This window comes from Anneissia japonica, unplaced genomic scaffold, assembly GCF_011630105.1.
Source record: "Anneissia japonica isolate Jap-2015-1 unplaced genomic scaffold, ASM1163010v1 scaffold1810_len1271414_cov176, whole genome shotgun sequence".
Classification (NCBI taxonomy): domain Eukaryota; kingdom Metazoa; phylum Echinodermata; class Crinoidea; order Comatulida; family Comatulidae; genus Anneissia; species Anneissia japonica.
In genome coordinates, this window is record NW_022702449.1 from 109,950 (window position 1) to 127,533 (window position 17,584).

General features: G+C 32.5%; 1 protein-coding gene across 1 annotated transcript in view; it reads left to right on the forward strand.

The window, feature by feature from the left end:
• The window catches only part of LOC117103940 (ribosomal protein S6 kinase alpha-3-like), a 46,206-nt gene that overhangs the window by 6,291 nt on the left and 22,331 nt on the right, over positions 1–17,584 (forward strand). The window contains exon 3 of the mRNA XM_033244599.1: positions 15,179–15,289. Coding sequence (XP_033100490.1) covers positions 15,179–15,289 — 111 coding nt within the window. The remainder of the gene's footprint in view (positions 1–15,178; positions 15,290–17,584) is intronic.

A 17,584-nucleotide genomic window follows, 5' to 3' on the forward strand; every position in this document is an offset into this window, starting at 1 on the left:
CCCCCCCCCCCAAAGGTCTGTTCATGTGTGAGCTACCTGGTAAACTGTCTGTCCACAACAGAGGCCGTATGCACCAGTATACTGGGGTAATCCCCACTTGTCTAGAATGATATACACTGATACACTGGGCCTACTGTTTATAGTTCTTACCTTAGAAGACTTGTTCCAACACCAGTACCATAGGTGAGTACCATGGCGCCCCTGCCTTAACTGCTCGGCCATTCGACTTGCCATATGTCATACAATATCTTGGAAACTTTATTGTATTAAATCTTAAAATGAGAAATTCAAAATTTTATTTTAAAAATTTCAGGATTTATTTTAATTGTAGTTTTGGTTGTTATTACATTATAAATTAATAAAAACCTACTACAGGTAATAGAGTAGGAACACACTATATTGTTAACTGTTGTTTATTGGGGGTTTTTTTAAAACTATATTTATAGCCATGACAGTCTAGGTCATTTCTCATGCATTGGTGTTGCCAACATAATGTATTAATAAAGAGAAACACTTGAAAAGAAAACTCTTGTCTAAAATCATTCTAAATATATGCTCCTGATACTTAACATGTTCTGTAAATTCTCTATGGTTTGGATAAATAAAATAAAGAAAATGAAAGTGCCTTCAACAACCGCGTTTAATGACCCCGTAATACTGTAGTTGAGACCTTATAAGATTTTTCTAAGAAAAAGTGTTCACTATGATTTCCTTACTTTCCTCCTAAAAAGTCTGAAATAAATTTGTTGGAACTAGAAATCAGAATCATGATAATCGTAAATCATAAATTTTGAAAATGATTCTTAATGATTTGAGATGAAGTTCTAATCCATAATGAAAATGTTGATATACTCCATAGAATAAAGTAGGATCCACTGGACCATCACTATAGAAATGTATTCTTGCTTCTAAATGGATACTTCCTATAATAACTTATCGGAAATTAATGAATTCACTTGATAAATCACACTGATTTTTTTTTTTAATTTTTTTTTAATCATGAATCTGGCTTTACAAAGTCTGTACAGTAATTAGTCAAATCCGAAATACTTAAGCATAATAAGATAGAGATTACATTCTACTAAATAATTATAATTGTATTTTGTTTATCAGGGATATTTCTTCAGTTCATAAATAGGCATAGAATTATGAAAAATACAGAAAAATTGTTGTTCAAATATTGAACATTGAAACAGATTCAAAATTCTGGCAGAGGTATTTAAGCAGGGATAGTAAAAATTGTGCTACCAAAGTACAAATACATTTAATTTTCTGACCATCTTTGTACTATTTATCCAATTTAGGTACTGAAAATGACAATGCCTAAAATTAACCCTACTGTATTGGGGAAAAAAATCCACATGTTTCTAGCTTTGTTCCAACGGTGTAAGTTATGGTGATATTGTAGTTATCGAACAAGCGCCTGTTATGAGGTTGACACTGACTATATACGGGGTTACCTGATAGAAAACGTGCTTCAACCCACAAGCTAACACCAACAAATAGACCGGATTGGCAAGGCTCTCATCCGAAGGAACGTCAGGCCACCCCGCTGATATAATTGACTTACCAACATATTGATTGCAATAATATCTGTAGCTTGACAACCGTCTCATTTTCGCGACATTCTAGGCCTAGTTGGTTAATAATATTAACCATCTTTAAAATTTACTTTATAATTGTCAAAGGGAATCCAAATAAAACATTACAGAATAAATTTCTATTACTACCGTTTGTTGTAAACTTCGTATAAATGTTTGTGTCATACCGTGGTAGTTTGTTCGCTGTGTCTAAAGATACGGTTGAGAGTGATACGGCAAATGCCGGTGAGATACATGATTCTGAGATTACAGCTAATACGGTAGCCATAATTTAGCCACTGCAATTCACGCATTCTAGCAAAGACAACATACTCCTCCATGTGGTAGGTAGCTTGGTTTAAAAGCTGCCGAAAATATTTTAATGTTTATAGGTAGGCTTAGTCTAGGTGAAGAAAACTCAGAGAGTCTGTTATTTCACTTTTACAGAATGCTCTACCAAGTGAAGTTGAAACAATTATTAAACATATTAAATGCCTTTTTTATTTATCGATAGTTGGGATGGCCTACCAAAGCAGTCCTAATCCTAGGAAGTAGGAAGGCCCTCACCATTGCATTCGGCCTAGCCTATGCCTAATGTAATTTTTGTTTTGTCATTTTCGTTTTATTGAAACACCATCATGTGATCAATTAGAAATCACTTTAATCTTCAACCTGTCAGTGTATAAGCGCTATACAGTAAATATCCATGTAACTCTCGTGTAGACATACGATAGAATTTGATGCGACCTTAACTGAATTTCTCATTAACTTGCATCGGATATAGTACTGATCATCGGAACATAGCTAATGTATGTGGTGTCAATTGTTAATTGTACTTACTATAATTAACAAGCATGGATAGTTAATTAAGACTGTTTTAGAAATCACTCTGTGGTTGACTCATGATTAATGTTGCGAGAAGTGTGCAACTCGCAGAATGTTGACAGGGACATTCAGTGTTCAATGTCAAACAATGGGGGTGTCAGCATTTCATAATCCGGATTTTTGTAACTCTGCTGCGGACGTTTACTATACAGTACTTGCAATGCATTGGATACAAAGTGGCTACGGCAAATTTACAAAAATTTATGAAAAGTCCAGGTTTACAAAATACCTACAAACCCTAAACAATGTATTTGATCTCAAACACGTTTGAAATTCCAGATTATTGTTCCTGAATAAATATTCCTTCCCCACACAGAAACATGTTCAGCCATTCACATTAAGTTTATTCAAATTACTTCTAAATTGCATTAAATACTGACTGAAAGAAACAGTTTTAAACCTCGATAATCGATTGATTGATTGATTATACTGTACCTCAGGGGGGAATGATGATTACAGAACACTTTACAATAAGGTTTTTGAAATATGTGATTTTTTTAAACTTTACTATAAAATTTAGGAAATTTGCCAACAATTAAAATAATTAAAACTCTCGATACGTCACTCCATTGAGCACACAATCAACAAAATAAGAATTAAGTTAGTAACAAATTGTTCTCATTACCGTAATCATTTAAATCGAACCAAAGAAATCTGCACACCTGTTCGGTTTATCTACAGGGAAACTAATTTATATAGTTGAGGAAATATCTATCTATGAGGCTTCCATAAATAATTGTAGTTCTTTTAAGTATGTGCATCAATTTAATGCAGTTTATAATTCAAACAGTTTTAGTTAGCGATGTGATATTATTTATTTATGCTCTGGAGAATGAATTGTTAATTAGCCAACAGGAAACTAGTCTAATGACTAGAATTTAAGGTGTGAAGTTTCTCAGGCTTTTGTAAATTGTTCCTAGTAGTAAACTTTGCCTGACTTGTTTGTTTATTACAGGTTACAAGTATATAACTGATGGTTAAGTCAAAGAAAAACTTTTTTAGAAACAGAAATGTATAAAGAAAGATTTCCTGTGGTTGTAGAATTTGGGCCCGAAAGAAACTCAGATTTTTATTGTGCAAGAAACGGCACATAATCCATTCTGTGTCCAACATGCCACTTGGCAATCAAGTGTGGTTTTTCGTGGTGCAGTTTTTAGTCATTATTTTGTTATGATCACACCAATGATAAGACTGTGGGCCTGTTCCTACTGTCAAGAACGAACCATTCTTTAAAATAGGTTCTTTTTGGCAGTAGAAACCGTGTCCACAAAAGAGAACTGTTTTTTTTTGGCATCCCAAAGAACAGTTCTTTGGCATGGAATCAATACCGTGATGAAACGACAAAGAATCGTTCTTATGTACAAAAGAACATTTCTTTGTGGGGTAGTTTTTGGCTGGACAACATAAATAGTGGCCTAGTTGACCTTGGGTTGACAAAGCCAGTAGGCATATGCCTAGTACTAGAAGAATTGTTGAAAACGACGGAATTGAGAATTGATTTTTATCATACAGTAATGTCAATAATTTTTAACCACATTTGACTTTATCGGTGACATAAACAAAGTTCTTTCTCCAGCTCCCTTGATCCAACATTGCAGTTTTCGGCTATGGTCACACTAGAGCCTCAAGCCTGGCGTGACTCACCGCGGGTGAGATTTTTATAATATGACTGCACCCGGATCGATTCGCGCCTGGCGTGACCTCGATCTCAATCTACCTATCTCAGCACCCAGATTGACCCTAGATTGACCCTGGCGTGACCGGGATTCACATTTCCTCGTCGTCTGTTGACCAATCACAGTCGATGACGCTATTGTTCTTGAATAAAAAACCAGCTAGTTCTTCATATGTGTATTATAATAAGACGCAATCATCAGTTGTCATTTATAAATGCACTTATCAATCCGAAAACTAGTATCGCCATTACATCCGAGCCGATCATCTAGATTCGTGTGCGGAACCGGTATTTTGATTGTGGTGGCGCTCTAACTTCCTGTTTCGACTTTCCTAATTTTGAGGTCAATCCAACTAAATTCAGGTAGTGGGACCAACCCAGAATTTCGAGCCTGGCTTGAAATCTCACCCGCGGTGAGTCAAGCCAGGCTTGAGACTCTATTGTGACCGTAGCCTAAAGTTCATGCCCTTGAGCCCAGTGTTGTCTTCCAGCACATTCTTTAATGTTATCTTGGGTCTTCCATGATTTTGCTGTTGGACTTGCAATTAATGATTCAATGATAGACCTGCACATAACGATATTATAATTTATTATTAGAAGGAATCAGTAAGGCAAATGTTAAACTTCTATTTTTAAGTCAAGCAAAAATATTCTTATTATCATATTAAATTGCATTCTGGATAATTTTTATGTCTTAATCACCATGGCATAAAACATGCAGTCGTTTCACCTGGAGGCAAAATTCAGTTGGAACAAGGCAGTTCTTTCTGATAATCAACCAATGATAAGAGAACCTTTTCTATCTCGATTTTTAGTAGAAACACACACCCTATGAGATTTGTATCCTTCTATATTTATTTTTCAGTAGAACACCCTTAATCTCACCTTACAAATAAATACATACAATAATTACTGTATGCAGTTTGAAATGTGATGTCTGACAGTGACTTGATGACAAGAAGTTACAATATTACATGATATTTTATTATACAAATATTATTGACAGTACCTTATTTGATTGTTAAATATTATTAATCAAATAATCATAAATTGTCAAACTTTATTATTCATAATTCATTTCATTTTCAGAATGGTTTATATTATAGAATTTTATTGATATATTGAATTACTGTAAATTCCCATTTTGCTAAATTTGCTGGAAAAATAAGGTTTGACTATAGATTGGTTATGTAGTTCCCATATGAAATATATTTTTTCCATGGGGTGTAAAGTGGTGAAAATGACAGAATAAAAGTCTGTTCTCAGTCAAAAAAAAAAAAAAGCAAATGTATAATTTTTAAGATTTATTTTAGAAACACTTGAGTTAAGGAAAAACTAATGGATTGAACATTAGCTTGATTGATTTTGCTGTTTTAATAAACTGATTGCAGAATAGATTGCCATGCATTTATGAATATTGTATAATAATGTATTATAAAAAGCTTATTGTTTTCTTGTTTAGCCTTGATGATCATTTTTATATATTGATTTACAAATTAAAAAAACGGGGAAAAAATGTTTTCTCAGCAGACAGGTTCTACCAAAAGCATCTGACAGAAGGGAGAACATCAACAGAAAAATTTATTGACAAATTAAAAAATGATGATCATTTTTATATATTGATTTACAAATAAAAAAACGGGGAAAAAAAATGTTTTCTCAGCAGACAGGTTCTACCAAAAGCATCTGACGGAAGGGAGAAAATCAACAGAAAAATTTATTGACAAATTAAAAAATGTGATGTAGGACATTTTTTTTATAGAGGGCGCCCTTAGGCCCTTGCTTGAAATCCTATCATTTGGTCATATAAACCACAGAGGTATATGAAATTGTGACACTGATGTAAAATATTCAGGTTTAAATTCTGCACAAACGCTGTTGAGAGACCATGTGGCAGAGGCAGGAGTTGGGCTGTCTCTTATACACATCTAGATGTGGTGTGAGAGTACTGTACTGTACTGTACACACCCAAAAATGTTGAGAATATGATCATTAAGGTTCCCATATATTGCACTCTCACACTATTATACTTTAAAACATCACTATTTTCATAATGATAAAAATGATATATCAACATACATTACAATTATTTTTTTAATACAACTTAGGGGGTGCAATTGTACCATCTGGGCCCCCTCCCATCTGGGCCCTCCTCCATCCCTCTGGGCCCCTCCCCTCCTCCCTTGCATCCGCCCCGGAGACTATTGAAAATGTTCACCTGAAATGCATTGAATTATCATCACAGGTGAACTTTCCTTTGAAGAATAAACAATGATAAACTATAATAATGACATAATAAAACAGTAAAAATGTAATAACCTAATAATATAAAACAATAATATAATAAAAATAATCATAATATCATGAAAAATAATAATATATAATAAAAACAATTTACTGTAATTAAAAATATTTAAATTCATTGAGGGACAAGTTTAAGCCAGTGAATGGCAGGTCATAAGGTGAGAGCGTCTGTTCAATTGAAAAAAAAAAAGATTGTCTGGTTTACTATTTGTAAAAAGAAAGAAAACCTTGCAATTTCAAAGATTTGTTTTCTGATAAACTTGACATCGACACTAAAATCGAAATTGATTGGCGATGCCCAGCCACCTTGTTCTGTGGTTACACTTTCAACATCTCATATAGCCAGCGTTGTCCTACGATAATTTACACATGGCCCAGAGAAGAAACCTTATAATTAGAATCTAGGAAGTCTCCATTAAGATATATTTATCGTAGTCCCTCAGTGGATGGGTGTGTTCATGCCGGGGGAAATTGGTGTTCGATTCTGAGTAAGTCTGCGGATAGAAATTAACGTTACAACTGTCTCAAAAACCTGCCTATGCTCTTGCTCTCCCTGCATGATATATTAGTCTGTAGTAGACATGCTTATTTAGTCATCTGTTGGATGCTTGATTCTGTTGGCGTTGTCTGCAATATGCTAAGTGAAGCTATTAGTGAATAGGACTATATGTAGAGATTGTGTGTTTTTCACTGTAACAGTTTGGGTAGATTTTAAGATTTGAAGTGGCAGCTTGCATCATGAAGGAACTGAACGTGAAGCTCACAAAGGTATGATTGTTCTCTAGTATTTGTTTCCTCAATCACAGTGTAAAATGCTGTATCTTGCAAACCATTTCCTCAATACTGTATTTGGAGTGCTAATTTCAATGTAATACAAATGAAATAGCTACAGTAGCACCATCTGTAGACAGAACAAAATTTATAGACACAAGCTTTCGCTAGCTTCATCAGGTGGATGATTTTCAACGTAGTGCGCTCTGATCTCATAGCTACTTTTTTTATGGGCATTAATTTGTATATTTTGGATGGCTCGCATGTACTGTGCTCTACAGTCAATGTGTTTATACATACTGTTTATAATGAACTGGTACTCTGGGAATCGCTGCCATTAGCATGTCGTACACACATGAATGTTAACATGTAGAACGTATGGCTGAGGGTAAGGACCGCTCGTGTACAAACCAGTTCAACCAATTAAAAGTAATCAGTGTCTAGTTTGCATTGAGAATTACCTCTTTTATTGCTGGTTATTAATTGGCTTGACCATGTCATGTGACACATTGTTGAGTGATATGGTCATATTATTTGAATAGTTAAAGCTAAAGTTATTGTTGGATGTTTTTTAATTGGTTGTTGAAATAAAGCCTCAGAATGCTATTGGTACAGTATAATACAATATAACAATCTTGATTTCATTTAGTAAGCTTTCAGATATTCTGTAGATTTATTTATTAATATAATACTGTAATTGAATGATTAAAATAGTGCACAACCATTGCTGAAGTAAATGGGTCCCAGTACATTTTTTTCTTGGTCATTATCAATCTTTCACTTGGGTATATTTTTTTAATCCTGAGCATAATACTCGGATGGATTTTTGCAATTAGGATAAGTGATTTCTATACTGTTATTACAATTATGAAATATTCTTGGCCTGGTTTGTAAGCCATAAGGTTGAATACATTCTTCGTGGATAGATCCTTGCTGTAATTCGATTGGCATTTAATATCTAAATAGCCAATTCCAAAAGTTATGTATCAATTTCATCATCAACTGCTCAGCTAACAGTATACCATAGTCCTGCGTCTTTTCTAGAATACTACCAATTTCTGTACTGTCAGGCCAGCTAGCTCACAAGCTATGAAGGAAAAAAATCCTTGCACTCTTTTCTGCTGGTATGTAAAGTCCTGTCCAGACTATCAAATTTTATATGCCAAAAACATGTGTCATGCCTAAATATGGTCATGATGACATCACATTATGACCATATATAGGCACATCATGACTATATTTGGGCATCAACAAGTTTTTTCAAAGAAAATTGATAGTCGTCTGGACAGAAGCTTTAGAATTCTCAAATGATTTGGTAGTAGGTAGGAACCACACAGTCTTCTAGTATGAAGCATATTGCATTGTATGAAATGTTCAGCAGCTGCTAAAGTGAGGTTTCGTGGTTTCGTATTTCATAGTACATTAGAAATGAGATCACAACATAATATTTCTTTAGTCATGGGGAGTCACAAACACAACTGACTGTGTTCAGTGTGTTTTGGCGAAGAGCAAAAACTAAAATGGCGCTTTCACTTTAAGTAGTAGATCTATACACCATTTTCGCCAAATTTGAAATGAAAATTTCCGATAACCTGGCAACCGCCACTGGGGGACTTCCAGAGGCCTAGCCTTTCACTCTACATAGTTAAACGATAAAACTAAATTGCTCATGAGCACGAATATTTTAAAATGAAAAAAGAACGAAATGTTTATATATTAAAAACAAGTCTAAGTCTTAAAAAGCTATTTCAATGTTTACACAGTAATTAGCACAATCGTATGTGTTGTCTACTGCTGCTATTGCAAATGTCTAGCGGCGCGATCTGCTGCGCTGTGCTCTTTTGTAACTCGCCAGCTGCTCAGACTGGAAGTCCCCCACTGAGTTGTGAGACGTTGGCGGCGCTGTTTCAAAATAATCCTGATAAAATTATCTATACAGAATACTTCATCAGTTGTGTTTTAATATCATATTCAATGAGTATTGTCCGTAAACTCGGATGAAACATATTAGAAAATTTGTCAGCAATTTTTTGATGTGTTTTTAATGAAACTGATGTACCAGTGACATTTATCTGAAATTGTATTGCAATAATTTTGTGGAATTTACAACACGTCTGTAGTAATTATAGTGCTGTCATCTGTGAGCTGTTTTTAAGGTTGAACTATAAGCTGATAATCTTTTAACCATTTACTTTTGTAATGATTGAACCAATGCTGTAATGAACAAGACTAGCCTAATGCAAGCATTTGTTACGTCCATGCCTAAAATTAGCATGCGAGTTAGCTCGCTTTTGTATTTATTCAAAGAGTGTTACTTGACTTGCGATCAATTTTTTTCCTTGCCAGTTTTAAGACATGAATATTACATTATGCGATTGGCTGTCATAACATACGTTATATAGAGCTGACTACATCCAAAAGCAAAATTAGTATGCAATGTATTTTGAAGCTCTGTCTACACTATCAAATTTTCTTTGACAAGAAACTGTTGTATGCCCATATATAGTCATGATGTGCCTATATATGGTCATGTTGTGATGTCATCATGACTATATTTAGGCATATCGCGTGTTTTTGTCAAATAAAATTTGATAGTCTGGACAGGAGTTTAGAAATGTAATGATGGTTCTATGGTTCAAGTTGCCTCTTCTTTTTGAAAAGATTAAATGAATTCTTTGAGTTCCAATGCTTTGTACTGTATATGTTCGTTATCATGTGGTGATGGTCATTTTAAAGGCGATTTTAAAGACTTGTACAGTACTTGAAGATGGTCATTTTAATTATGGTTATCCTCATCTGTAAAACTGTACTTGGAGACGATCCAAGTAGAAGATACTTGGAGATAGTTACTGTATATGACCATTCCCATTACCAATGAATTATACCTGGAGACAGTTTATGATTATTTTTACTTGACTACTGTATGCTTGGATGGAGATGGTTGCATTAAGTATGGTCATTCTTATTCCTAAGACTTGCATTATCATTTTTTTCCATCCTATGGTCATGGGTCATTCTCAGTATAAAACTTAAGCTTGAACATATCTGCTTTAAGTATGGTCATTCTAATTCCTGTGTGGATTGTACTGTGTGCTCGGAGATTGTCACATAATATCTATGATCATCCTCGTTCCAGTGACTTATACGGAGGCAGTTGCTATGATTTTGATGGACATGGTTACATTAAGTACGGTCTTTCTCATTCCATAGATTTATACTTAGACACTAGTCTCATTCATTATTATTATTCCCACCCTAAGACTACCGGATGTTTGGAGATCTTCGCGGGTCATTCTCATTATTAACTTTAAGCTTGAAGAAGTAATTATTGTGATTCCTGTTGTAATATTGTACTGTATGCTTGGAGAATGTGATATTAAGTATGGCCATCCTCTTTCCAATGACACCACCATGATTATTTTTACTTGGAAGACTACTGTACGCTTTGTTGGAGATGGTTGTTTTAAGTACTGTATGGTCATTCTCATTCATAAGACTTATTCTTAGATGATAGTCTCATTCATGATAATTTTTCCCATCTGAACGTATGCTTGGAGATGCCGTCAATCTCATTACTAAAACTTAAGCTTGAAGGCAGTCGCTAAGCATAATTATTCTCATTCCTGTAAAGAATATTGTACTATATGCTTTGAGATAGTCACATTAGCTATGACCATTCTCATTTAATTATACTTGGAGACAGTTACCTAAGTATTTTATATTTATTTTTGCTTAGAAAGACTAATTACTATATGCTTGGATGGAGGTGGTTATATTAAATATGGTCTTTCTCCTTCCTAAGACTAACATTTAGATGGTTGCTTTCATAATCATTATTCCCATTCCTAAGATTGCCGTGTGCTTGGAGATGGTCACAGGTCATTCTCATTACTAAAATTGAAGGCTGTCACTTTTAAGTATGGTCATTTTTGTTTTTCTTATTAGGAATTTGATTTATTAATATTATATAAAAAGTATTACTGTAGCTTTGAATTGAAAATTTTATTAAATTGAGCTATGGTATAAATAAGATTTAAAGAAAATAATAAAATATTTGGAATGCTATTAAAGTCTGTATTTAAACAAAAGAAAAATTCTTATTAAGAATTTGATTTATTAATATTATATAAAAAGTATTACTGTAGCTTTGAATTGAAAATTTTATTAAATTGAGCTATGGTATAAATAAGATTTAAAGAATATAATAAAATATTTGGAATGCTATTAAAGTCTGTATTTAAACAAAAGAAAAATTCTTATTAAGAATTTGATTTATTTGTATTATATAAAAAGTATAACTGTAACTTTGAATTGAAAATTTTCATTAGATTAAGCTATAGTATAAATAAAATTTAAAGAATAAAATATTTGGAATGCTAAATCTGTATTTAAAAAAGAAAAACAAAATCTTAACAATTTGATTTATTTGTATTATGTAAAAATTACCTTAAGCCAGGCTTTGGAGTGAACCAAAATGTTGATATGAATCCAACTGATTTTCCAAGACACAAAACGATAATATTTTACGAAAAACTAATGAGATAATGAGAATTAATGAGATACTTTTGGGGGAAAAGTTGAAAAGGAGCTGGTTACGCCCATTTTTCCCCCTGTTTTTAATTATTCAAAAATGTTTATCTCATTAGCTGCTCCCAAGTTTTTCATCAAATATGGTTTTTGTGTCTTAAAAAAATTAGCACAACATATCAAAAATTTGTTTTCCTCCGGAGCCTAGCTTTCAATTGAAAATTTTTTGATTAGATTGAAAAAATAATTTCCTTGCCAATTAACGTAACATAAATATTCTGTATGGATTATATTCTTTACATAGTCCCTAGGTCGGTGAATCAGCAAAAATGTATTGGAAGTTTAAAGATCATTCTTGCGTTTTCTTTTAAGGAAATTATCCAGAGGCTTGTACAGTATCATTCTAAAAGTAATACAAGAGGAAGTAATGTCAGTTTAATAATTTGTTAATAATTGAACAACTATTAACGTTTCAAATTACCATCAATTTATAGATCGTTAAGAGACTGGTCAGCATAGATGCAAATTATAATGTCATATTTTTTCTTGTCAAACACAAATTTAAATTATTCAGAATTGAAAGTAAATATAATCCAAGACTACTCTATTTGCTTAAAATAAGCCGATGCAAGTTTCACCAATAAATTTTAAATCATGATAATAATTATAAAATATAATATAATAATAGGTTTACATAGTGACAGTGCCTTTACATCAAAATGGTATTTAAAATTCAAACATTAGAATTGCAAAATACAACATAAAAATTTAATATACTTCAAATTAGGCAAGTAGTGATTCTTGGACTAACAGATGGCCATAATTCCAGGTCTGACAGATGGGGTTAGCTGCTGGTAGATGACTTGTATATTTTTTGTTTTTTTTGTTTTTTTCCAACAAACCATCAGTTCCTGCTTTCAGTCATTGCACACAAAAAAATATTACTCTACTCTTGAATGCATGTCGTATGTTTGTACAGGTATGTCTAGGTGTTGCAGAATAATAATTCTTGTGAATAAGTATCAACAGTATTATCCACATGCTTACAAATTCATTAATGCGAACCCTCTAACCCATCATATGCATCAGATTTTTGAAAGAATTTCCATACAGTTTGTGAATATTAGAGGTACTGATAGAAAGTGCATGTGTCTACAATGATGACAGGTTTTGGAACAAATTACTGGGTATGCCTCATGACTTAAGTTTTTTTAGCTGCCCGCATCCCCAACAAAAAAAGCCTCCACAAAGAAGTTAACAGATCGAATGTGTTTGCTTCTCAAACAAACCCCCCCGAATTAACAACATTTGGTGGATATCGTTCTGTTTTGTTTTTATAACCTGTTTGTAAAGTATTCAAGGATACTGTATGAAGGCTGAAGAAGAATGGTAGAAGAAAGAATCCAAAGTGTGGACAAAAGAACTGGATCTTCGGGTATCAACTTTAATACTGTCATTCAAATACACTCACATTAAACTGAAATCTTAAAGTTCTTATTTGAAGGCCAGTCTAATGATCAATTAACAATAGAATCAAATAATAATGTGTTTTTTTTTTATTCGAAGTCATTGTATGTTGTAGTGGTATTTGGTATTGAATTAGGAACAATCATCTTAGCTGGAGTCTACTGAATAAACTACTTGTGGAATATTTGAAAAAAAAGCTCAAATTGGTATGATTTTTGAAAATGTAAAAGCATCATTTTGAGAAAGAAAATATGAGACTTTTGAAATAATTTGAGTTTTACAGAATGAAATATGAATGTTACAAATCGTTTTCTTTCATGTTACAGTATATTAGCAAAGTATTTACGGGGTACCATCAAATATATAATACATGACAAAGATAAAAGACTACATGCTTTACATGATAAATATATCTAAGTCCAGGTAAAAATATTTTCATGTTTTAATGAGGTGTATAAGAGACAGGTGTAAGATTTGTAAAGATCAAGTAGTTCAAATAATCAGTAACACAAAATTTTATTTAACTGCGCACAGGTCAAAATATAGAAATATAAGCAATTACCTGTATTTGCAGTAGATACACTATTCAAGAAGTGCAATCATGGGAAAAGAAAAATTTAAATTTTTGTGTGAACATTCATGGATAACCCATGAAAGTCCATAAGCCTTATTCCCATTGGGTCAATCTGGTGGTTATTGGGCAGTACACTGGGAGATACAGTAATCCCCTACTCGCCTACTAATTGAAGAAAAACATTGAAGTGCCAAAAAAAAAAAAAAGAATAGGATTGAGGATTTAGTCCGAGTGACAAATGAAAATACTCGATCCTAAAATACATAGCAGAAAAATTGAGACTCGTAAAATATTCATATTTTGAGGATTTAAATTTTAAAAGTTTATGCAATCCATACTGTATTGATTATGCAATATTATTTCTAAATGTTCGTAAGTATTTAAATGACAGAATTTCAAATGGTTTAAAAGTGTACATGCAATTTGCAAGTGAAATGTTTTGAGTGAGTGAAATGTTTTGCTTAATTTAGCAATGATGGTCATTATCATCCTTATCATCACTATTGTCTTCCTCCTCCTCAACATTATTATCCTCATCATTATCATCGTCATCGTCACATCATCATCATCGTCCCCACCACTACCTTCATATCATTTGTAAAATAATATCTCCTTGCTTGTACCATATTAAACGATAATTTATAATGAATATTCTTTGAATATTAAATCAGCAATGTTGTAATCAATGATAACCTCTTGACACCTCTTCTGTAACCATTGCACAAATAGACAATACATCACATAAATACAGTAGGTAATAATGATACTGATTACTAATACAAGATTCGTGATCCTGGTCATTCAAAGGATGAACTACTAACTAGTACTACTGTACTAATAATACAGGAATACTTAATACGCGATTCAGATTTTTACAGGATTTGACATGATTACAATTACAGTATTGCTAAATTTTGTAATATTTTTATTTCTATACAATATACATATTCTACAGAACTATATAATATTTAAATTAAAATCTGATTATATAAATTTCAAACGTAACACTCATTTCACATTATCATTTAAAAATTTGTTTTTTTGTCACCAGTTTGGCTATTTAGGGGGATTAAGTTAAACATCTGGACACTGAGCAAGGAGATCTTAAAAAATGCTCTCCAGAAAATAATTTATTTATGGATGCTTGAAAGAGCATTTTTCCTCTGAATTTTTTCAGGAAGCAAGGATAAAACTAATGAAATTTTTATGAAAAAATTATAGGGAAATGTGTTTTTTTTGATAATCATACAAATTTTTTCTTCTGTTGTTGGAAAAAAATATGTTATATTCATGTACTATAGTTTGAAAAAAAAAAATCTTTTTTGGTACTGTAGTACTGTTGTATTTAATTAAATAATTAATCTTATTTTTTAATTTTCTCCTTTTTGTGTTCAGGATGAAGAAATGAGAGAAGTGAACATAACAAACGTTACCAAAGATGGGGAGAAGGGAGACCCCGCACAGTTTGAGTTACTTAAGGTTCTTGGACAGGGATCATTTGGCAAGGTAATTTTTTGGTTTTTATATTTTGTTGTTCTTATTGCATGGTTTTTAATCTTATAATATCAGCATTGTTAATGTCATCATCTTCATCATTTTTATTGGTCCCGAGAAGGAGGGAGGGGCGGTGCGAAAAATGAGAATGCGATAAAATAAATCCCAGAATGCTGAACTAAATCCTTATCCCACTTGGTGGGACTAATTTGCTGCCATAGAGGCATGTCCCTGCACCCCTTATCAGGCTACACTACACCCATATATGTGAACCATTGTTACTGTCATATTTGTATAATCTTCAGTATTTCAATTGCTGTCATTGTTATTATCATCAATAGAATCATCACGCTTATCATTACTGCAGTGCATTGTCCAAGGTGTCATCATCCTAAGTGTTACTAGGGAGCTTTTGACCACGCGATGCTAGAACGGAATCACTTATGCCTGCATACGTAGATTTGGCCAAATTGTGTTCCACAATCTGCTCGACGAGGTGACCTTAACGCTCTTGCATGCGCAGATGACTTAGTGACGTCATTATTTTCTACGTCCTACCATCGTACAATAGAAAGCTCCTTATTGTTGTCACCAATTTTTGTTTTCTTTACCTTTTTTGCTGCTTTTTATTTCTACTGCTTTTTATGTGACACTACACATTGGGGTGTATAATAATAATATATAATTTGGAAAGGTATATGGAACATCATTAAAACATTCCAACATTGTTGCTTACATTCATGTTTAATGACATTGTATCAAAGACATCAAAGGTGTAAAGGTGAATGACAATGCTTATTTTGATTCAAGTGTTTAATTTCCGGGTGAATAGTGACAGAATATTCGATGGTGTTACTTATCTCAACAACCACTCGAAGTCATCTAATGCCAACTCTGTCGTGCATTTGCAATCTGTTTCGTACAACCAGTCAATAACCGTTTACTTGCCTTTCAATCGATTTGTTTACCTAGGCCCACTCCAAGTCATTTTATTTATAGAAAGTGGAAGCATATGGCTTTTTGGAAGTGAGGCTTTTTATACTATTAAATTGTATGTGACAAATATGCATGGTTGGCCCATATATGGGCAATTCAAATATATTTGTTACATAAAACTTTTTTTTTATTTTATCTTCCATAACTTATTACAATCAAATAAAATATTAAGTACATAAAGCAATAGTAAACATTATCTAATCAACAAATTGCAACCACATAAATCTTAATAGTGTGGATCCAGACTATCAAATTTTATATAACAAAAACATATGACATGCCTAAATATGGTCATGATGACATCATATCATGACCATATATAGGCACATCATGACTATATATGGGCATACAACAGTTTTTTTTGTCAAAGGAAATTTGATAGTGTAGACAGAGCTTAAAAGCATGGGCTAGAAATAGAATGGCCATGAATTCAAATTCCATTAGGCCACAGTCTAGTAGTATTCTTTTACAAGAAACTTATTTTTGTTTGCAACCCCCCACTCTACCGTCCCCATCTATATAATGACAACTAAAAGCACATAGGCTTTAGTATTATCTATATGAAACAATGCATTTAGTTAGCAGATATTAAATGAAAAGATAAATTAATTTAAAATTAAATTAATAATTTGTGTACCTTAATGTAATTGGTATCAAATTACAAAATCAAAGGGTAATATATTAGTTATAATATTAATTAAAAAAAAGAAAGTTGAAGTAAATATTTATAGGACAAATTTTAAGTTCATAAAGAAACGTCTATCGTATATTTTTATTTGGCTTGTCTTCTGCGCTAACAATAAGCACATACTTCTAGCATAGCCTCCTAGATCAATATGCAGTTTGCTAACAATATATGGCACACGTTTAAGTGTACATTGTTATGCATTGGAAATAATATATTAAGGGGGTGCATCTCAAATCTCCGGACAATCCTTACGACATATCTGCGCTGTTTTTAATATCGTAATATAATAATATATGGTCCTTTTATAAGTGCGTTTGGATTTACATCATGCATACTGTATGTAATATTTCTCTGTAATGCTTAAAATTTATTGCTTTTTATAATATAAAGTAATATATTTATTGTAGTGCTCATGAAGTCAATTTTCCATTTATATTTTACTTGACTCTAGTATGTTAGCTAAATAAAGAATTTAAATATAAATATTCATGTTTTGTTATTTTCAAAATGTAATATATTGAGTATTGGAATTTGCTTCTGTGTTTTTAATGTGTTTATTTACATCATGCTTAAAAATGTTATCAATTTAATGCATAAAATTGATTGCTAATAGTATTAGTATT